This window comes from Harmonia axyridis, chromosome 1, assembly GCF_914767665.1.
Source record: "Harmonia axyridis chromosome 1, icHarAxyr1.1, whole genome shotgun sequence".
In the NCBI taxonomy this organism is placed as follows: domain Eukaryota; kingdom Metazoa; phylum Arthropoda; class Insecta; order Coleoptera; family Coccinellidae; genus Harmonia; species Harmonia axyridis.
The window spans coordinates 32,081,923-32,107,396 of NC_059501.1; the positions used below are offsets into that span (position 1 = coordinate 32,081,923).

General features: G+C 34.0%; 1 protein-coding gene across 5 annotated transcripts in view; it reads right to left on the reverse strand.

Moving 5' to 3' along the window:
• Window positions 1-681: 681 nt before the first annotated feature.
• Window positions 682-25,474, reverse strand: part of LOC123676654 — a 118,722-nt gene continuing 93,929 nt past the window's right edge. For 2 of the 5 annotated variants that reach the window (XM_045612747.1, XM_045612774.1), the window contains exons 14-23: window positions 24,088-24,318; window positions 22,275-22,593; window positions 22,046-22,218; window positions 20,004-20,189; window positions 12,808-13,054; window positions 12,603-12,754; window positions 10,246-10,419; window positions 4,186-4,365; window positions 3,448-3,618; window positions 682-1,706 (exon numbers count right to left, since the gene is read on the reverse strand). In XM_045612747.1, coding sequence (XP_045468703.1) covers window positions 1,498-1,706; window positions 3,448-3,618; window positions 4,186-4,365; window positions 10,246-10,419; window positions 12,603-12,754; window positions 12,808-13,054; window positions 20,004-20,189; window positions 22,046-22,218; window positions 22,275-22,593; window positions 24,088-24,318 — 2,042 coding nt within the window. In that variant the 3' untranslated portion in view covers window positions 682-1,497. The remainder of the gene's footprint in view (window positions 1,707-3,447; window positions 3,619-4,185; window positions 4,366-10,245; window positions 10,420-12,602; window positions 12,755-12,807; window positions 13,055-20,003; window positions 20,190-22,045; window positions 22,219-22,274; window positions 22,594-24,087; window positions 24,319-25,474) is intronic. The other 3 variants (XM_045612754.1, XM_045612767.1, XM_045612759.1) reach the window with 3 other exon arrangements.

The window sequence follows — 25,474 nt, forward strand, 5'->3', positions numbered from 1 at the left end:
ACATTTACTGTTACTAATTACCTATGCTATACCAAAGCAAATAGCCTTAAGATGTTTACCTTCTTTCTAAATTTTTTTCCAGGTATTTTATTCATTAAAATATTGGAAGATGAACACATTTATCTACATGCTTTACATAACAATTGAATGCTCACATTTGATTTCAATGCTTGTGGCTATTGATTGAAATATGTGAGTCCATACTATCCTTTCTTTCTTTCCATCGGTCGAATGGCAATTGAAACTCAAAGAAATTAGTTGTAATTGATCATATTCATACCAAAAATGTGATTACATAGATTATATATGTACATAGAATTATCCTATTGAGTTCACTTTGTTTTCTCAATGCTAATATGTCAATGTTGGTTGTTCCAAACTTCTAATTTATTTCCGAAATAAATTATTATCTGGGTGATTTTATTCGTTTCAATTCCAAATCACACGAGATCTACGCATTCATTTATGAATTTTTGAAATGTTCTTTCCGATTTCATCATCGTTCAATTGTCAAATATGAAAAAATTGATTGTAGCGGCACCACTTTTTAGAGAGTGAAGTAGTCACCTAGAAAACAGTTCTGGGCACAGGTTTCCAACAAAAATTTTGATGAGTATTAGTATTGTGGAAGTATCAACACTATGTGTTCTATGCATCTTGGGTGAAAGAATAAAGAACTGATTCAAGATTCAATAAGGTATTTATTAAATTGAAAATAAAAATTTGTACATGCAAGTACCTAAATACTTCAAAATACACTACGAACAGCAACATCAATTAGTTACTTCCCAAATTTGCATCGAATTATACGAAAACCTCGATGACCTTGCTATAAAATCTCCATATACATACAATATTCAAGTATAAGGCAGGTAAGCCTCTTTCGAATATAGTAAACTAACAGCATTGCGGAAAGAAAACCTACAATCAAGGGACCAATTTATCAAAGTTAGATCTTCAGATTCGAAAGTGAAACACTAAAAATATATAACATAAATCGAAACTTAATTTATTCATTAGATATGTATCAATTTGGCACATTCACTTCAGTTGTGAAAATTTGATTATAATATGATACCGTAATCTCTGATGCTACTAGATGCACTTTTCCCGAGTATATATTTTTCCCTGGACGAATTAGTTCGAGATCAGACAAGAGCTGATGTTGGGACGGCTACAGTGATATAGTTTATTCTCTATTTTCTACACTAATCACAAACACACCTAAAATCGTTCCATATTATTTACTATTTCGTAAGTTATTGCTACAGTCCGATGCCCGGACTAGGTGAAAAAGATTTGAACACAATTGAAAACGTAGTTTTTCTAGATTTAAGAATAAATGAAATGGTTAAAAATCGTAAAAAGTAATATATCATTGAAAAGGAACAGTATCGCCAAACGGATTGACGAAATTGTCAACATTAGTTGAAAGATAACTTGCTATTCAACTAAAACATTTTTCACAGATTATTCACTATTGTTTCATTTCAGAAATTATCTCTTTTTCTCTATTTCGGCTTGCACGCATGTTGGTATAGTATTGGACCATTTTCCATTCTTCAAGCACTTCAACATGGATGCTCCCTTGAGGAGCAAGTCATCTTCGCAGGTGAAGGTGATGTTTTCGCCAATTTTGTAGAAGAACTTTACTGACGACATTCTTCCACTGATTGTTGTACCAGGATAAGAACAAGCCTGCACACCTAAAACACCAATTTAGTTAATTTCAATGAATTCACTATAACTAATTTAAACTTTTCGAAAGGATCTATGACAGAAATAAAAGTTTTATCTAGAGATATAGTGTTGAAGATTTCTTGAAGAAAATAAAATCCATTAAACTTCTCATCAACGTGAGATGAGTTGCAAAAAACCGAATATCTGGAAATCAGAAACATTAAAATATATTACAATGATATAAATTACGAATGATACAAATACAGTATTGCAATAATAGAAATGTTAAGATAACAAAACAAAAGTGAATTAAAACGTAATTTCACCAGTGAAATACAGATAAAAGGAATATAATTAGTCATTTTCATTTTCGAGCTTTTTACACAATATCAAAGAAAGTAATTATCAATCAACCCCATACTGGAAGGATTAAGACATCACGTACATCTACTTACTTGAAACCCAGCGCAATGTCATTGATCAAATTCGAATTCAAAACCAATCACAGTGTGAGTGCGAAATGTGTTTACAAAATGTAGAGTCTCACAGAGGCCTAGAAAAGTTGGAACAAAAAATAAACATGAAATATAATGTCAATCGCAGCGTAAAAAATGTCGTGAAGGTGTCTGCATGCAGATATGCATTGAACTATCTGAAATTACAGCAAAAATAGGTGAAATAGTATACCAAGGATAGGTATATCATGCTCTCCTTTTATCTTGACAGGTTCTCCAATTGCTGGACATCCTTAGGGTTTTACTTAGCTTCACCTTGTTATGTCAACCTCGTCCATTTATTTCTCGCCACAAAGGCCAATTTGGTACTAGCACTACAAACGCTTGGCAAACTATTAATGCAAGTGAAGTCCCTGTATGGAAAGATTTTTTTCACCGCTGGAAGTTAGGTGCTTATCGGAGCGCTACAGGCAAAAGTCTAGTCTCAAAGTGCAGCTCACATCATAACACAGAGGAAAAGTCGTCATAACAAGGAAAAGCAGAAGAAAACCATTTGGAGGTCCATCTATCAAGTGGAGAACCTGCCAAGATGATATTTAAAAAAGAAGCATATTCAACGAAATATAATTGAACATAGACCATCGCACTAAATATTTACTTCGTACGTCCGTACGAGTATATTATACGTGTTCTATTGTTTTTACTGTTTTATTCTTATAGAGTAAATATATTGCATTTTTGCTTCTTTTGCATATTTTCCTAAGCCAGAAGAGCATAATGTAACTAAACACATATTCGTGTGTTCTTGATGCAATTTCAACTCGCATGCAGAACCCTTTACGACATTCCATACGCACATTTGCCACCAATTGACATTATGTAAACACATTTTTCTTACTCGAACTGTGATTTATTTTAAATTTCAACTAACCAATGGCATTGCGCTGGGTGCCAAATAAATGTACGTTATGTCTAAACGCTAAGGCTCCTAAGGGAGGCACTGAGGCAGATCCGACAGATCTAAAGAGGGGACACCACCATGTGGTTGCTCAGTTCAAAACGAAATAAGAGATATTTTTTCTTACAATTATTACGATTCCTATGGGGTTTTCATATGATGGCCTTAAACAATAATCTACATGAAATGAGTATGTATTTTTAATTTGCAAATGAAAAAAAATTGGTAACTTTTCGTTTGTCGCAAAAAATTGACGATATTTTCCTGAAAGCCGTCGTACAGTGCTGCCTTCCATTCATTTGCTTCGAAAATAGAAGATGAAGAAAAAATTATTCAGCAAATGAAAGCACTCACATTTTGGCATTTTCTTGGACCATCTCGAGTTGTCCTGGCAAGCAATAATTGGCTGTCCTTCCATCATGAAATCAGTATTGCAGTTAACTTGTACCACATCGCCAGCCTTGTAAGGGCCAGTTCCTTGAATATATCCATTTTCTGGTGGTCTAGGTGGGTCACATTGAACTTCTGTAAATAACAAGTCTTTTCAAATTTTCGTTTATCGACTTAAGAATCCAAGGTAACCAAAAACTCATCGACATACAAATAGTACTTCAAGCAGAACTCCAAATACAGATACTCAAGGATTGGCAAGCCACAACTATGAAAGTAGGTTTTTTCGGTAACTAATGATCATGATTTTCAGCAAACGAAAATAGATGGAATTATATTGAAAATGCAAAGAAGACTCGACAAAGATATGTATATGAATTCAATCACCACAATTGATTGCAACTTAATGAAAAGAATTAAGGCTCTGAATAGTTTGACTAATTGGAACAAAGTTCAATTTCCGATAATAAGGTCTTCTGGAGAATGATCCAATGGATTTAACTCTTTCTCCACAAGATTGGAATTTGAGAGTAGCATCCCCATTTATAGCATGTGAAAACAATAATATGTCTCAAGTTGGCCTGATAAGTGATGAATAACTTCCAGAGAATCAATTAAATGACAAACACATGCAAATTGGCCAAACTTCCACAACATATCAATATCTCCGAATGAAGGACATAAGACAACAACGAAACTGACCTTCACATGTAGGAAATGGGGATGCCCAGTCTCCAGAAGCTTGACATACAGTTTCTAAGGGACCTTTGATGGAGAAACCTCCATCACAGGAAAAAACTGCGCGACCTCCAACCTCTCTGGAGATTACTAAGACCTTCAAGTGTGGAGCAAGCACACCTCCAACTTCTCCACACTCAATACCTGTGGGTATAAAATATTTCTCAGGTCATGAATTTTCGAAAAATATTTCAGCGACATATTGCAGAACAAAGGTTCTTTGGATCATCAACTAATTTCTAATCTCTAAAGCCGTAATAGCTTTAGAGAATCGTTGTAAATCCCCAATGTGGTTTTTCATGAGATGCTCAGTATTTGACATTTGGTTACAATTAAATAATTAAAGGTAGCTTTTTCCAATTATATGTATAAAACAATAATTGAACTATAAGTATTGCAATTTATAATTAATTGGATATAACTTAATCAGGAAATGGTTGAGGTTTGTGATTTTCTCATCACATTTGAAATGAACTACCAAAATGTATCGTACTTCTCATACAGTATAAAAATATAATTCTGCTTCTGAGAATGTGAAATTTAATGATGTAGTGATTCTTTGCTCGCCCGAGAGATGGCGTTCTGTGCACTACTCAGAATAAACTCAACCGGCGTTCTACGGCAAAGTCACCATGCTCAGCTTTGAAGATGGAGGTTTCTTATTTCAAGAAACACTGATTGCCATACTGATGATAAGTGTCCTGGGATGAAACTCTGCAATCCTCTGAGAGAGAGATAGAGAGCGGACCTACATATTGCCTGAGAATCATATTTTGAATATATGCAATTTTGAAACGGAACATTCGTAATAAAATCAAGACAGCATCAGGTAACTTTATTTCATTTAATCAATCAAATTGAATATAATTTAATAGTACTAGTGGAATCAGCAGACATTATTATACTCGGCTTTCGAAACATTCAAAAATATGAAAATCATGTTATCACCACGAATATAATTTCAAGTTATTCCTATAATAACATATGAACTTTTAACAGAATTATATACCAAATGTTCATTGCAGGTGAAATTTCAAATTCATAATGAAATCTGACCTATAGGACTTTTAAATGTCGAATTATAGAATTTCATATCAAAATTATAATTTTTACTTCATTTCGAATGAAAAATTTCAAACGATGCTCTAGTACCTAATCCTCAGAATAGTCCATATAATTATAAAGATCCAGTTTGTAAGCTATGACTAATAATAATGGAGTTTATTTCGGTAAATAAACGAATTAATTAATAAATTTATTAAAGGTTTGAGTACTCATTTACCCAATCACTGGCGGATATTAATAAATATTCGATAAACTGGAATAATCATAAAAATGTGGGACCACAAGAATCTGTCTTTTGAAAACGATGCGTTTGTGGGCCCAAATTATGGAAACATTTGTGTCAGCATTTTCAGGAATCACCTACTTACTGGTCAATTCTCTCATAACGGTTCCTGACTCTGAACTCCATACTATCGATAGAAAATTAAGTGCCTTGAAGTGTTAATTTTAATTTTGGAAAGAAAAAAAATCTATGGGAACTATGTCAGGGGAATGAAGAGATTTTTATTCGACCAGGTTCGTTCTACATGAAAATTTGTATTGTAATGCAATATCAATATAATTTCTACAAATCTTGTCTTTAAGGATGGAATGGAAAACAAATTCTTAATCAAAAAAGTGCAACATGAATCCATTGATGAAATAATATTTACATTCAAATCGTTAATTCAAAGTAATTGCAATCTGAAATTCTTAATGCAGCGCTCAATACAAATAAAATTAAGGAGGTAAATTGAAATTCTATAGTTTGCACGAAACAACAAAGTAATCAAACTAATTCCTCCAAGTTGGGATTGCTCCTCAGGACAGAACTCGTAAATATTTGAACGAGCTAATAGCCTCGTTGAAACAAACAATGGTACATTACTGCAAGAACCGTAGGTTAAAGAAATCATTCGATATGTTGCTTAGGCAAACATAATAACAGGTTCCGTTATTGTTGCTTGCTCATTCCGAATACAATCGCCCTTAGAACTTTACATACAGACTGATATAAGAATATGGAAAATCGATTTGATTATTGGAATATTTGATGGAAAATTGAAATATCAATTTTCTTCTTGAATTTTCAGCATTTTCAGTTTGTGTTCAGCGAATAAATAGTGAAGACCTGCTCAGCTTCGCATAATCAAAACGAAAAAATTGGATGGAACATGGAACTGAATTTACAGATGATGGAATTAGTATTATTCACTATTTTTCCAAATCCTTTGTACAGGGTGGGCAAATAAGCGAGGTAAGCGGCTATATCTCAGGATCCACTCATCGTAGAGACTTGCGGTAAAAATTTTTACCACTAAAGTGTACAAGAAAACACACTGGAAATTGTTTTGAAGTTCATACCTCTACCGCTAGGGGGCGTAATAGCTATCGTCGAGTAGAGAAATGAATTTTACTCGAAAATGTTTCATATGATGTTGAAGAAAAAATATCATCACTGTAATCCTTGTAAAATTCTGTATCTTTTTGAATTGTCACTTTCGATTTTACGACATCAAATAAGGGTAGGTGAAAGGGAGAAATCTGACTGATTGAAGTGCTGTAACTTCAGTTTGGCTCAATATTTTTGAGCAGATAAGATCTCGTCTGAAAGATAATATGTTGTTGACTGAGGACAAAATATACTAATGATGAATTTGTTTTTGCTGCTTTCGATAGGGGGCGCTAAGTCAGAAGTTCATTGTTTTGTTCATTTTACTTCAAAATTTCAAACGTAATGATGGGATTTTCTTAACAGAAACAGAAATTCTATCAAATTTGCATGAAAAAACCTGCAGGTCGCAAAGCGATAGTTTCAGGCGTTCTGAAGTTAAGGCCGAAAGAAAATATTCTTCAACTGATGCACGGCGAAAAACCAAACTGTGTCTTAAAGTTCTGACAGAAACAGAAATCCCATCAAATTTGTATGAAAAAGCGAAAAGGTCGCAAAGCGATAGCTTCAGGAATTCTGGAGTTATGGCCGAAAAAATATATTCTTCAACTAATGCACTGAAAAACTAAATTGTGTCTTCTTTCGGCCATAACTCGAATCTAGAACGCCTGAAGGGCTCTTTGCGACCTTCTGGTTTTTTCATACAAATTTGATGGGATTTCTGTTTTTGTCAGAACCTAAAGACACAATTTGGTTTTGAGCAGTGCACCAGTTGAAGAATATCTTCTTTCGGCCATAACTTCAGAACGCCTGAAACTATCGCTTTGCGACCTGCAGGTTTTTTCATGCAAATATGATGGAACTTCTGTTTCTGTAGGTAAAGAAAATCCTATTATTACATTTGAAATTTCGGAGTAAAATGAACAAAACAATGAACTTATGACTTAGCGCTCCCTATCGAAAGCAGCAGAAACAAATTGATCATGAGTATATTTTATCATCAATCAACAAGATATTATTTCTTAGACGAGATCTAATTTGCTCAAAAATGTGGAGCCAAAATGAAGTTACAGGCATTTCCATCAGTCAGGTTTCTCCCTTTTCCCTACCCTCATTTGATGTCGACAATTCAAAAAGATAAATAATTTTCCAAGGATTACAGTGATGATTTTTTTTTTTCAACTTTATATGAAACATTTTCGAGTGAAATTCATTTTTCTACTCGACGATAGCTTTTATGCCGCAGGGCGGTAGAGGTATGAACTTTCCAGTGTGTTCTCTTGTACACTTTAGTGGTAATAGTATATTATTCAACGAGCGGTAATGTAGGTCATAACTCACGCAGATGATGTTTGCAGCACGAGCCGCAGGCGAGTGCTGTAATTCATCAAGTGAGTTATGACCATTACCGCAAGTTGAATACTATACTTTATCTACGACTATATCAATAAATACTAAGAAAAAAATACAGACTTAGAATTAAGACAGAAGGAACGGGAAATAAACATAATGTGCTCGATCCCGTACAAGAGAGATGGAAACTTAGTGCTACCAATCACAATCGAACTAGCTTCGGCTTGCTCGAATCCAGTACATAGTACAGACATAGAAACCTTAATAATTGCCTATAAAAATGCATTAAAATATACCAAAAAATATTCCCTGTAAACGATTACGATCTTACTGCTACACCAATCTTGAAAATTTTTTCAAACTCCTTTATATTTTTTCGGGCAATTAATTCTGTATGGTAACATTAGCTGTTTGTCTTTTGGAAATGTATACCTTTATAATATTTCATCTTCACTATCTGAATTAATCGTTTTCAGCAAAACATTCACAATAATTAGATATCAACTTAATTTGAAAACGTCAAAAGTGACATTCCCTCGGACATTCCTCCCCTCAATAACAATAATGGAATGTTCCCTTTCGGCCAATCGAACAGAAGCAGAGAAGTATAGAAGCACAGATCCATATTTTCCAATTTATAATAGTGAGTTATGAGTAGTGAGTTATTATAAATCACGCTGTTTGTTAATAGATACTATTAATTGCTCAAAAGCAGTTGAATAATGAGTTTATAATTCAATAGGAGTAGATAAAAATTTTTACCGCAAGTCTCTACGATGAGTGGATCCTAAGATATAGCCGCTTACCTCGATTACTTGCCCAACCTGTAAAGTTACGATTACATTTTCTGATTTTCAGTCAATTTGTAGACTATTCAATTTTTCGTACCGATTCAATGACAAATCCATCTCTTTGCTTGAACTTGATATAAAGCATATTTATATTATATTGAGGACATAACCCGCCCCCTCATTGATTAGAAAAAATGAAAAATTTTCTAAGTAACAATTTTTAAAAAATTCATGAAAAATTTAAAGATAATGCTTTTTCTGAGTGTTGTGACCCCCCATGATTTTCATAATTTTTAGTTGTTTCAGACCTGGGTTTTCGTTGTGATCATCAAGTGATTCATTTTAGCTTTGAATAAGAAAGATGTGTGCCTTATATAAAAAGCTTTAATGGGTGTTTTGCTTGTTTTGACCTCAAAAGAAACGAATGATATTCACGAATCACCCTGTATCTCGGTAACCAAGGTAGTCAGACACAATAAATGGGGTATATCTAGATTTTTAGGAAAATTCATCAGGGACATAATGTTCTTTGCATTGACAAACTTTCTCTGAATTGATGGTATTTTGAGGGGAGGGGTACACAGCCCTAATAACCCCTCATCTAGCTGCACTGATGTAGGAATTATTCAGGGACATATTTAATCCTTATAAACTACTTGGATATCGCATCGATCCTCTTGAACCATGAATTCAAATGATTCAAAATGCATGTCGGAGACTGATTTTTGGTGTGAGGAAGTTCCACGGCCCACCTTACCTTTATAAGAAAATCATCTTCCGAACGCAGGTACATAATCTTAACATTAGGTTCAGGGGAAAAATCACTCCACCATATCATAAAATCTCGATGTTTGAAAGAGGTTTCTCTTTCAATATTGCAAGATTCTTAATAGTCACCCTAAATCTTAAATGAAACTATCTAGAGCAGCTTTCAGGAAATGTTATAAGGAAATTATTGTCAGTGCAAACATAACTTAATTGCGATGAATGCCTTTCTATCCTGGATACAAAAGGAATGTTTTGCGTGTACATGGATAAGAATGTGATATTATTTTTTTTTCTTTCTCTTTTTCTTAATTTCTCTTATTGTTCAGATTGGAGCACTCTAAATTCAATGGTTGAGTGGATCAGGGAGTCTCCTAGGGGACTCATCTGAACTTCGCCATATTTCTTGCCTAACACGTATATCAATTGTATTTTTTTTTTTGTTTGATATAAGTTTAGCTGGAAATAAAGACAATATACATACATACATACATAATTTGGTACTTCGAGCCAAATAAAATCATACATTCTTTCTGATCTTTCGAACTGGATGAAACAACACCCTGTATAAAACTAAATCTTGATTGAAGCATGGAAACCTCTCGAAGAGGAAAATTGAAAGCCTTCGAGTGTTGTTTATTCTCAAACCTATTACTCAACAATATTGATGAAACTTACTCTCGCAGACAGGAAACGGAGCACTCCAGTTGCCGGAAGGAAGACATATAACTTCCGGCGCTCCTATGAGGGAGTTTCCGTTGGAGCAAGAAAACTTCAGATGGGTGTTCATTTTGGTGCTTTGATTATTGACCGCCAGACCTCTTCTTTGGGGAACAACGGGGCAGTGGACAGCTGAAAAAGATCATTATGTAGAAAGATTCAAAAACTTGTCATAAACAAGCTTTCATTCATTGGAGGTCTGAACGGAAGAAGAATCGAACTTATTTAGTTTTATAAAATATAGCTCAAGTTATTTTATGACTCTTTTAATAAAATTATCATTTTTTTAGTATGTACTTAAACTCAGCAATTGAAGGATATTAGCAAATGGGTTAGTTTTACTTTTAGGACTGTTGTTTGAAATCATCATAAAACAATTTTTGGGCTACTGATTACGCAGGCGATCAAACGTGGTCTGAAAAAGTTGGGTTGAAATGAACCGGCTTTTACATTTTTGAGAAGTTCTCGAAATCAAAAGAAGGTTGCAAATTATGGCAGTTCAGGAATGAAATGCGTAAAACAGATATGGTATGCGATCTTAAGAAAAATGCAGCTCAATCCCAAAATAAATGTTTCATCTATCAATTGTGAGAATACGAGTAGAATCGGAATACATGAGGAACAGGAATAATAATATTTCAAATTTCTGGATGTATTAAAAAAAATATATTCATATCCAGAAATCATTTTAAATAATGTATTGATTTGAAAAGATACAACTGCTGCATCATTGAGTAAGGCATTATTGGGTAAAAGCAACGAATTTAAAATTGAATTTTTTTTATCAAGTCAACAAAAAACTTTGTTGGAATACAAAAACATCCAATGTAGAAAGTTCTAAACCGTAAAAAATCAAAATTAACCTCAAATATCGACGTCAGATTATGAATTTCATTCACGCATGTCTCAGTTCATTCGCGCATGACTATTAGTTACCACAGAGTTCTGATGGTCCGAAACCAGGATTCTGCATAAAACGCTAGCGGATTATGATCCAAGTGTTGGTTTCGTTTATGCATGAAAGCCAATATTTAAATGAGAATGCCTTATCCGGTACCGAATTGGACGAACTTGAGCTGTACTGAAACAAACCTAATAAATTGGTTTCCAATCAGAGGTTTCATATCGAATAGCACTCCAACAGAGCCGCTAACCAAGGTTTTTCGATTACTCGTCGATCTTGGGATATATCTATGATTGATAGTTTTTATTTGAATTGAATTGAATTGAAAGATATTTATGTGGACGATGTTAATTTTCACCAAGACGGCGATATGTGCCACACAAACCACGAAACAATCGCAATTTTGCAGGAAAAATTACCTGATCGTGTTATTTTTCGGAGAGATGATCACAATTGGCCACCGAGATTTTTAGATTTATTACTTTTTGACTTTTTTCTTTGGGACGACGTGATAGATAAGTTCGATGCCAATGCTCCACACTTTATCCAAGACCTTAAATATGGAATTCGTGAAGTTCTCGAGGACATACAGCCGCAAATGTACGAATGGGTCATGGAAAATTTCATGAAAAAGATATGTTGCTGAAACTGTAGCCGTGTCGGTCATTTGGCTGATATCGTTTTCCATAGTAAATGGCATTTCTTTTTCCCAATAAAATAAACATCCGTTCATTTCTCCCAAAATATGCTCGTTTTTTTCATATCAAAATGAAACCTCTTATTGAAAACCCCTTTGTGACTTCGTAGAACAATATGTAATGAAATAATACCTTCAAATAGTTTCACGATTTATGGTGATTTATGGTGGTACCTAAGAACTAAGAATTGAACGCTAACAAATCAATGAGGGCGTTTATGCACTTTACCTAAGAACTTAGAACTATCACTAGCACTAGAAAGTTGTCCTTTTAACTAAGAAATAAGGGCTTAGGTAGAATTTAGAAGTGCGCGTGCGCCGCATAGAATGTCAATATTAACGAGTACCAGTTTCTATCATTTTATGTTCCGTTATTCGTGTTAATCGATGAACAGTATTAGGTGTATCTGAAAAAATTTAATTAAATTTTTTCACAATCAATATCAATGTCAAGCATCAAAGTATAGAACAAATAGAAAGTAGTTCGAGCATGTGCGCATTCCTTAACTAAGAACTAACAAGAGAGTCATAAACGCCACTGAATTTTTAGGTTTAGTTCTTAGTTCGTAGTTCTTAGTTTTTAGGAATGGTGCATAAACCCACCATTATAGATTTTAGAAACAAAAACTTGATCAATATGATGAATTGATGTCTTCATTTAATGATCAGATTTCATTTTATTGTCCAAGGGAACAAAGTATTGTTATTTTTTACCTCTGACATCAACCTCTATAGAATGAGAATATCTTGCGGGTGTGACACAAGTATACGTCCCTGAATCATCTTTTGTAGCATGGATTATTGATAGTCTGTACTCTAATGATGAATCTCTACCAGGATCAGTGGTCCATCCTTCAGGATATTTCCTGCAATTTGATCAACAATTACAAAAGACAAAAAAATTTTCTCCAATAAATACCTATGTTCATGGCTAATCGTCCATTTTGGAATACCAAATCGTCGTATCCACAAGCATTCCATGTGAAGAACTGTGCCAGGATAGACTATCAGCTTTCCTTCGTTCGATTGAGCTATAGGTCCAAGTTGATGCCTGAAAAGTATCGTTGGAGGTTTTTCCATTGAATAGTCATTTTCTTGATTTAATCCATAACAAGTTGGTTTCACACCATCCCAATCGCCTCCCATACAAGTTCGTTTATTCGATCCTACCAAGAATATAATAATAATAATAATAATAATATATCTATAATAAATTATAGGGGTACAAAAGCGGAGATTGAGAATATTTGAAGTTTTTCATTGCTGTTTTCCTATGCCTTTGGGAGTTATCTCAGAAAAGTTCTGGGGTTCTGTGAGTTGACACAACTAGAGACGCATATGTTTGTTGTGTGATGTAGTTATGTGGAATTTTTACTATTTTCTCTGATACCTGGACATAGAACTCTTAATTGTTTATATAAAACAACTGAGACAGTGGACGTGGCCAGGAATTTTTTTCTCTAACAGATTCGAATCTGGGACTTTACGGTCTCGAGCAGAAACACTGTTTACTTCCCTAACTAGATTTAAGTGGAAGTTAAAGTATGTGATGACTTCAAAACGTGTAGTTGAGATGGAGAATTATGTGGATCGGGATCACTTATTGAATGTTAACATATAAATTATATGGCAAATATATGTCGGTGCTGTTTTTATTCTACTTTGAAAAATATTTTTTACAGTTTATTTACTATATTTGTCGGAAATGATATAATGAAATGTCTATGAACCTATTGAGCATCTCATATCGGGAAGGTTGAAGGGATTTCCTTTGTTTGAATATATTCTAGTCGTTCTTAGAACCCTTCAGAAATGAATATACAGGGTGTAACATAAGTGACTGGTCATAGCCTAGTGGTGAATGCAGTTCATCAGGCCTTTCAGAAAAGTAGCTTGTTTTGTATCCTAAGACTGTTAGTTTTGGAGATACAGGGTGATTCATGGAAATTGCCTTAATTTCTGATCTCCATAACTTGGGAATCAGCGATCCGATTTTGTTAAAATTTTGTGGAATTATTAACTTCATGCAGCCCTTCAAAGCGATTTCAAATTTCAATATTTTCAGGGCAGTACTCAGATTATTGAGTTTTTCCTCTCGAACTTCGAAATATATATTTTTACACGTTTTAGAGAAATATCGTTAATTATTGGCATAAAAAAATATACAATTCAGTCTAACGAATTCAAAGAAATGCACTGACGCGAAGTCAGGAACTTTAAGCACTCGTTTATTCATGCGCCAAGTGCACCCTTAGATACCATTCAATGGTATTTCGATCTTGAAAAATAGACCGAAAAGCGTATTGATCTGAAAATATTTTAGGAAGGGACATAATTTTCTCAAATCCTAACATGCAAATTTTCAGCAAAAAATGATGATTAGTTTTCCATAAACTTCTAATAAGCCGTCGCGGTGAATCACCCCGTATACTAGTATACAGTTATGTGGTTTCCAAGGGCGCAATTGACGCAGGAATGAATCAGCGCTTGAACTGATTTCACATCAGTGTTCTCCTCATTTCTCACAGCTCATATCTACCTACTTGTTTTAATTTCTATTTTCTTCGATTGTGGAATGTGATCTCAATGCTGGTTCAAATTCCAAATTTAAGGATCAGCATTATACAAAATTTGGATTTTCCTCGATTGTTTCCAGACCATCACATTATGAAATTGGAAGGTGACTAATGAAAAAATTATGTATATATTGATATGATATGTTTGTTCAGGGGAACACTATTACCTTAGGTAAATATAACATCGATCTATCTCTGCTGGTAAACAGATAAATTCCAATCGTGTATAAAGTCGAAAAGAAACTCATCGAAGAGTGGTTTCAGAAACGTCTATGAAAATGAAAGCCGCTGTCTGTTTAGTTCTGTGCTTTTTATTTATTATCGCGGCGAAATGTGAATGGATAACATTCGTTGATTTTTTTGAAATGCATAAGTTGAACATGGCGAATTTGATTGACGTGAAATCCAACTGTCCTGCTGACGAGGCTCAAATAGTTCCAGGAGATTGTAGAGAGTTATATTGAAAAGTGAGTTCAAAAGCTCTATTTACTTTAACTAAACTTTTTGGTATAAATATGAGCAAATACAACTACTTCTTTTATATTTCATTCGAACAATTAGAGGATGCTCTTACTAATCAATGTTTGAATGAATTTAAACAAAAATTTTATTATGAATGATTTTTTATTGGAAAATGTTTTACCTTCTATGTAATGTTTTTAATGAATGAGATAGTATAAATCGACAAACCACGTTCATTGAATTGGTATCTGCGGATTATGACCCGATCTCAATTTCTATGGAATACCTATATCTATCCAATAAATATAAATAATCTTCCACTTTTTTAACATCTTTTTATATCTCATAATCACCATTCATATTAACTCAATTAAATGATTCTAAATAATGCAATCATTGTATCATCGATAATAAAAAATAGAAGAAGCTTCCGACTTCACGTCAGTGCTTTTTATATGTTAATCTTATTATTAGCTTTCAAGCTCTTGTTCATTCAGGCGCCAATCCCATCAATGCCCAATGGAGATCAGAGAAACCGTATATTTAACATAATTATCCAGAATGAAATTGATTTTAGTGTACTTTTCTATAACTAGTACACATATTCTTCATTCATCATTTTTCCTTTACTTCTTACGATTTCCATGTTATAGCCTCACCGACCATAAAACTGAATGAAATTAGATCAAAGAAAGCAATAATATTAACCTGAAAATTTAGAATAGTCAATCATCATCTATCGTTTCCCCTAAAACGCCCCATTTAATGATATGGAATGATATACAATTGGTGAAAATCCGTCAAATTGTACCTAAATTTTAGATCCACCCCCGAGCAAGCAAACACCTCGAACAAATCTCTGGCTACATTGCCTGAATTCTTTTTTATAATTAGTCATGGATGATTGACGACTGACGAGAGACATGGAATAGAGGATTTTTTACACGACAGCTATAGAATTAAACGATTCCAAATTAGAATCACAAAATATAAGCTTTGATCTTGATAACTATACTCTTTCTTTGTCCTTCGCTTTATTCGAAATAATGCTTCGATATCCCTTTCTTGATTTGAAAGCATTCTGGTAATTTGCATTTAATTTAATACTCTTCCCTCAATAAATAATTTAAACGTTCATTCACCATATATTCAATATACAGGGTGGCCATTTGAAAACGAAACAGACGAGATTACAGACGAAATAAAGTTTTTCGATAGAAATGCTCGGACAGGTCGATTTCTGTTTCGAGGGGGACAACTTAAGATGTAGGTTACGGACGCATAGCGCTTCAACCCTTGCTACTACAACCCTCACCCCCAAATTTTGAATAGGGAAGATGGGATGAGTGATACCTCATTTGAAAGGTATTTTTATACTGATTTCAGCACAGTAATTGTTTTTTCATTTTATGCATTAGTTCTCGAAATATTCTTAACTAAGTATTTGAAAATGAAGTGGTGTTTTCATGGCACTTGTAGTGTTTTGTGAAAAATCGACATTTTGAGCTTCAAAACAACCATGACTGTGGCTTCCTTCCTAACTAACTAACGCATGAATATTTCGAGAACTAATGCATAAAATGAAAAAACAATTACTGTGCTGAAATCAGTATAAAAATACCTTTAAATTGAGGTATCACTCACCCATCTTCCCTATTCAAAAATTGGGGGTGGGGGTTGTAGCACCAAGGGTTGAAGCGCTATGCGTCCGTAACCTACATCTTAAGTTGTCCCCCTCGAAACAGAAATCGACCTGTCCGAGCATTTCTATCGAAAAACTTTATTTCGTCTGTAATCTCGTCTGTTTCGTTTTCAAATGGCCACCCTGTATACATACATTACCAGAGGAACTACAGAATGCTATTCTGGGAAGTGCATATTTCCTCAAAATTCTTTCTGAAGATATTCGTTCAAACTGAGCTAAACATGAAGATTTTATTGGATATTGCGAATCTTTGGCATTTTATATGAGTATATTGAATTTCATTTCAAATGAATACATTTGGAAACCTTCATCTAAATAAATAATATAATTCAGAGAACTTGGATGTTCACATTTGTTGACTTCTGCGTCATCTCGATGTATAAACATTGAAAGTAGGTACTACAGGAGAGCATTAGCCCATTATGAACCCATTAAACGCTTATAACTTTCACCTGAACTGAATTTGGAGAAATGGTAATTGAGAAAATGTTTGATTTGGTTTGAGGATTCTAGGGTTCGACTTAATGTCCTTTATCACATCCTCTACAGGGTCAAACTCTAAGTTTTGCATTAAATTCAACTTATATTTTCTTGTCATCAAATAAAACACTTTTCTCTGGAAGAATGGTGAATGGAAAAAGTGTTTTCCTACAACTCCTATGAAAAGTAGCCCATGTTTCATACCTCAATGAATTTCAAAATTTGTATTGCTCATACTGTGAGAAATATTATTCTTCACGGCACGTTGCCCACATCTCGCTCTTTTCTATGGAAACGCAAGAAATGCATAGGTACTGTCAATTAAGGTCATTTTGAATTGAATCAGGTACATTGCTTGTATCATTTAAATTTTTGCAGTTGAAGGAAAAGAAAAGTGTGCAACATGTGGAGAAAGTCCTTTTTCCCCTCGTTTTCCCACTCGTGTGCAATATGACATTTATTTGATCAGAAGAATTTATGGTTATATTGGATAACATATCCCGTCGAATTTCGTCAGAAGAAATTCAAAATCAATAATTTTATTCTTTTATACTTTGAACATTTGAATGCAGCAGGCCTATTTTTGCCATTCTTAGAATCATGGTTTTTGAAGTATATCCTGTTTTCTAGGTCGCAGTTGATGTTCTCGTCTTCCTTTGAAAAAACTTCAAAATATACTCTCCTATTGGTTGGAAATCCGAGTTATCAACAAGTTCAGAAATGTTTTCAAACAGGTGTCTCATTTAAAAGAATCCACCCTCAATAACTCAACAACGAATCAGAATTTGTGAAAACGCTCAGACAGGTCTATTTTCGATGACAGGGGGACATGATCTGGGATAGAAAGCTTGTTTCTACTAGCAACCCTCTGGAGAAGGTTGCAACCCCATCCGGAATTTGAATAGGGAAAGTGGGTAGTTTTGTAGCACAAATGTATGCATGGATTCAAATTTGTATGTATTGTTTTTTATGGAATTACCGATAAATCTAAATGAAACAGAGATGTTCTAATTGATCGTATAATGAAAAAAAAAATTTTAACAAACGGTATTAGTAAAAATTTACCGCAAATGCTCAAAATGCTCGCCATTAGATTGCATGCATATCATTACAAAAGAGGTAAAACCATAGTTTTTTTTTGTGTTGATTTTTGGTAGGTTTTTTTCACGAATATTTTGAAAATATATTAGTGCTGAAAATAGTGATTGAAAATATTCACTGCATTATAGATTATTGTTTAAGGAAATTATGTAAGAACCCCATAAAAATCGGTGATTTGTGAGTAGAAATATCTATAATTTCGTTTTGAACTAAGCAGCCACGTGGTGGTGTTCCCTCTCAAGACGTTGGGAATCGAGCGTTGTTTGATTTTTGAATGTGCTATTATAACTACACGGGGAAGAGTAACAGTAGGTGGGGAATAAGTCCGTGCATTCTTCCGTATATTATTGGAAAAAGTGCCGATTGTCATCAACATTAACTCTTCACGTGGCGCCATAGCACGCAAAACTGACGATTCAACTCTACCGGAATTTCCCTCTGTCTGAGTGGGGTCCTTTATGTGCGGTATATTGCCAGCTGCTAATTCCAAATTATGCACACCTGGAGCACTCGGTATCGGCTGTGATATAATATCAGAAGGATCCGTGATACAACCGTTTCCATCGGTTATCACAATATCGGGATTTCTTCTCGGAATTAATATGTTGGAATTTCCCTTATCGTCATTAGATTGATTTTTATTATATTTATCCTGTTTCTTTATATGTTTACATTGCATATTATCATTGTCAATGTGAGAATTTTAAACTTTTCAAGGAAATATTTTCTGAGAATGTCGACTTAGTCATCAATTCAGCGATGATATAATTATACTACTCAAAAATTATTTTAGTTGAATTGCGTATGGCGAATTTTACCTACATACATTATGATGATATGATAGAGTGATCGGTTCGGAGAACCAGCGCACAAAGAGATTTTTTGGAGATATGGAAATTACTGATAGAAAAAATGTTGAAAGAACATGAATTTTTTCAAAAGCTTATTCATCAGAAGTCAAAGGGTTTAATGTTTAATTTCTACTTTCAATCTCACAGTTTTCATTTTATTGAATATATTTCATGTGATATGAGAAAATGGGAAAAATAGGAAAAATTCAACCTAACCTAATATTTTAGTGTACATTTATGTAACAATATTTCATTGCTCCCCAATGTTACAAATTTTTAGATTGTGATATTATTTTGAAAAGTTTATTGGGCTGTTTCCATCATCATCCTAAGGGTCACAGAGTAAATCTTCCAATAAGAGGAAGAAGGGCAGACAGAATCTCTGATAGAGCAAGCCTCAATATTACAACAATTAGAATTTCGGTATGGGCCCGAATTATATCAAGAGCTGGGGAAATATGAGAAAACCTCAATTGAATTTGCCAAAAAACTAACCACTTAACTTTTCTATACCTTGTCAGAGACCGCAACCTGGTTACTTAGAGTTACTAAGAGTAAAGCTCCCAATAAAAGACAGAAGGACAGAAAGAATCTCCAATACAGCAAGCCAAGCATTTATAAGAGAAAGGCTCAACTATCAGATGATGGAAACTACCAATTTACTATCCAACATATAGTCAAGCAACAATATTAAGATAACAATTGGTTTTATTGTGGAAAAGAAATGGAAGAGAAGAAATTATTCAATTTGCTATTTTATACGTATGCTCTCTATTCAATGTATTCCTGATATAAAAAATAAATAATTGCACATAAGGGATATATCAATATCCACTCGAATGATAGGAAAACGCCCTTATACGTAATGCTATCCTGATATTTTATAAATATAGATTTGTGATAAATCCTTTGCCGAAGAATCTAAACATACATAACTTACCAATCATTGCATATTTGCCAATATCCGCACACCTATTGATAAGCACTGCGCCTGCAGGAAACTCAACGACATCCTCTCTTATTTCTTGATCGTTGTAGAATGAGATGACATTGTCTTCCTCTTTCTTGAATCTACAAGTGTCATTATTCATAGGCGATGTTTGATGAGCTGCTAGATCTTCACTCTCTATAATGAAACATTGAAAATATTATATGATTATACAGGATGTCCCGGGAAGAATGCGACAAACGAATACCACGAATTAAAGTCATCAAGGAGGTCCCGTATCAAGAGGTTTCAATCGCCTGAGTGCCTTCGTTTGGGATATACAGGGTGATGTTCATCTTATGAGTGAAATTTCACTGTTGAATAACTCTTTAACTAATCGACCGAATAATTTCAAATTTTGAAGTTTTGTCACCCTTTCCTATCGCCTTCCTTCAATATTTCTGAATTCGAGTAAATCAGATCCGGACTATGAAAATTTCAGACTTTTCCTATTTTCGTGAATATTGAATCACCCTGTACGTAAACATTATGATTTTTTTCCGTTTTCGGAACCAAAAAGAATCAATTCATTATAAAAATTCTAAATCTCGGCTTGGCACATTCATACAGGGTGGTCAATAAACATTCCCTTATGAGTGAAATTTTTTTAGTTCAATAACTCTTCAAGAAATTCACCGGATAATTTCAATCTTTGAAGTTTTGTCTCCCTTTAATATCGCCTTCCTTCAATATTTCTGAAATCGAGTAAATCAGATCCGGACTAGGAAAATTTGAGACCTTTTCTATTTTCTTGAATATTGAATCACCCTGTATGTTGATATCATGATTTTTTTTTCGTTTTCGTAATAACAAAGAATTAATTCATAATGAAAATTTCAAATCTCTGCTTGGTGCCATTATTCAGGGTGATCAATAAACATTTCTTCATGAAAGAAATTTCATAGTTCAAGATATTTTGAATTTATCGGTAGAATTATCTCGAAAATTGAAGTTGGTTCACCCTTCACGACTGTCTCACCTAAATTTTCCTCAAATTATTTAGGAAAACTTTCAATCAACAAGCTGGATAAAGAATAGAACAAAAACAGCAAATAAATTGAAAATATTTGATCTTGAAAACAATTAATCAAAAATAAAATAATTTCAGTTCAGCAAAAAAATGATATTCCTCCATTTAAATGCATTTTTGAGCACGTTGATATGATATAGTTGTTTCACAGATTTCGCTGTCGTATTCGGTTGAATCGGTTGTATTTCTTTCATGAGGGAATGTTTATTGGTCACCCTGTATGACGGTGGCCAGCTGAGTTTTAGAATGTTGATTATGAATTAATTCGTTGTGGTTACGAAAAGGAAAAAATTATGGTATTGCGTACGGAGTGATCCAATATTCAAGAAAATAGAAAAAGTCTAAAATTTTGTTAGTCCGGATCTGATTCATTCGATTTCAGAAATATTGAAGGAAGGCGTAAGTAAAGGGGGACAAAACTCCAAAAATTGAAATTATTCGGTGGATTTGTTGAAGATTTATTGAACTAAAAAAATTTCACTCATAAGGGAATGTTTATTGATCACCCTGTATGACCGTACCAAGCAGAGATTTAGAATTTTTATAATGAATTGATTCTTTGTGGTTCCGAAAATGGGAAAAAATCATGTTCACGTACAGGGTGATCCAATATTCACGAAAATAGGAAAGTCTGAAATTTTCATAGTCCGGATCTGATTTACTCGAATTCGGAAAGGCGATAGAAAAGGGTGACAAAACCTCAAAATTTGAAATAATTCGGTCGATTAGTTAAAGAGTTATTGAACTGTAAAATTTTACTCATAAGATGAACATCACCCTGTATATCCCCAACGAAGGCACTCAGGCGATTGAAACATCTTGATACGGGTCCTCCATGATGACCTTAATTTATGGTATTCGTTTGTCGCATTCTTCCCGGGACACCCTGTATATACCAGAACTTCAGAAAAATGTTGTGCTATTCGGCAATTCCATGTTTATCAATTGAAAATGTATCACCTACCACAACTGAGAGATCGACCTATCCAACTTCCATCTTCGCAAACAATTTTCCAGGTGGTTTTTTCGCCCATGATACTCTCTATGCAATCGAAAGTTACCTCAGTGCCATCTTGAAAGTTATTCTCATCGTCAACGATAGGCTCACCATTTCTGTAGATCAACGAGCCTCTGACCCTGCAAACAAATTAATTCGAAAATTTGTTCAAACTCCATCACCGTCTCTGAATTACTTAGCAGGGGGTCCACAGGATTTGGCGTTACTTGATCCAATAACAGTGATATCTCCACCTTTGATTATGTCGGATCCTCCCATATAATGAGGTGAATCACTTTTACCCATTGCTAGAGCTGAAGGAGAGTAACAAGCAGGAACTTTGGGATATAGCTTTCCGAGTATACATTCGATAGGCTGTTTGGTAGATTTCATAAAATTTGTATCACATTGGAACTGAACATTTGATCCATTTGCTATGGTGAGCCCAGCTCTATATCCAGAAAGATATTGACCATTTGCAATCGGGGGGAGCTGACAAGGTACTGTAACAGAATCTATTCGAAATCATATTGTTTTTTAACTGACTGTTCCTTCATAATACTGTGATATCAAAGGGGATAAACAAATGCATATGAAATGAATTAGTTGGGAATTATTTTATGCCCTAGCCACTACGTACTTCCTAATCAATATAAAGTCTTATGAAATAATATATTCAACACAACCTACTACAGGTTGTTTTCTTTGGAAACAGAAATACCTACTTTAAAGATGACTATAGGTCATCGAAATGGTTATAGATATACCACATTTATTATTGGCTCTAACTGTCTTTGTTACAGAAATACCAAAGGGGTATTATGAATTTTACGCATTTATTCGGGGATCATAACAACCGAACCACCCTGTATATTTTCTTCATATTCGCCAAATTTGTTTCTTCTTCAATACCTACTCAAATTAATTACTAGCCTCAAGGAAAATCTAGGTTCGGATTAACTAAAATTAGGAAACCATTGCATGCTGGAAACAACCACCTTTTTATAGAAATTTTGAAAATCCATTTGATTATTCGTGAAGCGCACATGAAACCCAACTGAAACGGGTGCTTTACATTTTACGCAGAAAGATTTGCTGATACTTTACCGACGCTTTCCTAATGCTTGACCTACAATCTAAGCAGAGATAACGTATGTAAGTATTAGAGGAATCTTGATCGTACAAAAACACCTATTGAGCCTTCAGAACAAGTTTTGCATGGCTTTCTCGCAAGAGAATTATTTGGGCGATTTTTTATACATTTACAATCTTCAGGTCTTCCGACCTACTTGGATCAATTTTGAAAACATCTGCTTTGGGTTAACCCCAGAGATAAAGAGGGGCACAAATCTGGAAACCACAGCAAATCTGGAGACTAAAGGTGATGCTACAGAGAAATTGACTGACCCTAGAACATTTTCTGGAACTATAGCACTATTTGCTGGATCTAGAAACTGCCTGGATTATGCTTTCCAGCGAATTTTTAGAGTTTTTGGGGCAAGAGTACAGGCCACGAGAGACCATACTGCATAAGAAAGGCCCTATCTGTGCCAACTTTAGAACGACCCCTCTTTTTGAAAGTCAAGTCAACAAAACCACACTCTTTATCAAACATATTGACATATGGAAAACCTACACTATACTTCTTATTTTTAAAATGAATAAAATAACATTAATCGAAATCGCTCATAATTTGTTGAGAATTGGTTAAATTGGTGACGATGATGATGATATTCAAAAAATGTGGACGAAGAAATAAATAATAGGACCATAAAATAATTCGACCTATCAGTTCAGATAAAAACGTGTTCCGGAATTAAAGTAGAGAATTATTCTACTACCCAAAAAACTGCTAAAATCTAAAAATATATTCTTGTTGAAATAAACCTTAAAGAAAGTACAATCCTTTGAACAGGGGATCTAAAGTTAGCATTCAGTCGCTTTATTTGTATTTTACTGCTTCCTCAATTCTGACTGAGTAATCTATTTATCGTAGATCTGAAACTCACCTGGATTGCATTCAGGAAATGTTGTAACTGTCCAATCACCGTACCAACATTTCAAATGTACTGAGCCTTGGACACTATATCCATCCTCACAACCGAACTCCACAACAATTCCATTGGGTATTTCGACGCTCTCATTTAAGGGACTATCGAATGATAGTGTTAGGTTGATATTTTGTTCAGTTTTGGGCAATGTGAATTCGCCATGAGGTATTTCTGGTACTGTGCAAGGTACTGAAAAGGGAATTGGGTCAGAATGGGTAAATTTATGGTCACAAATTGAAGAAATATACAACAGTATAGGTACTGGAGGACAGAGCATACATCGAAAACAATCGACCTTTCTAACATTCAAGTTATGAAGTTCCGAGATGTATACTAATGTATAGAAGAGTCGAAATTAAAAATATCAAGCATAAAATTACATAAGTGTAGTTGAAACTCTAAACCTCGAGTCAGAAGCTTTTGCTCTCTAATGCAGTAATATATACTTGAATAATTTTCACTAATTGAGTGGAAAATTTTTTAAATTTTTTAACAGGTTTCCAAGAAAACGTTGATACTCTATTATGATGTTTTCGACTTCTTTCATCTGTTTGATGTCAAATTGACATATTATTCATGATATCTTTTCGGAATATGATATACAGGCATATTAGGAGTTGATGGAAAACTGATCACAATTTTGAGCTGAAAATGTTTGGTTTTGAGACAAAGATTTTCTCCCTAAAATATTTCCAGATCTCTACAACTTCCGGTTATACCGGAAACAGACTACTACTTCCTTATTTCAAATGGTACATCCAGTATATCATTGCATCATTAGATTGTTTCTTTGATGTCAATTTCAGCAATATGCCATACCTTGGGTAAAAACTCTACTGTTCATGAGTTAATGAGATTCTTATGAAAAAATAGTCCCGACGGGGACTCGCATTTTTTGAAAATTTCTGCTGAAAATGTTTTTTCCGAAAAACCTTCATCGTTTTCGATTCTGCAAATACGTAGTATTATAAACTGTTTCGCGGTTTGAGCTAAAAATGTACAGGGAGTTTATCAGAAGATGTACTTGGATGATTCAAATTCATCAAAACTCAAGATTCAAATTAGAATCTATATTTTTTATTATTTCTACGTATAACAAGAATGGGGGTCACAAGCAAACTCTATATCTGATATGAAAACTTTAAGAGTAATCGAGGAAGAACTCTGAATTAGGAAAAACTGATATTTCTCACTGTGTGGAGTAGTATGTGAAAAAAACAGAAAGAAACTAAAATTCGATGTTTCGCTTATTGAATTTTACATTTCAAGAATTGTAATTGTAGAAATGAACCCCCACTATATTTGTACGTAAAATCGACTGAAATAATAAAAATATAGATTCTAA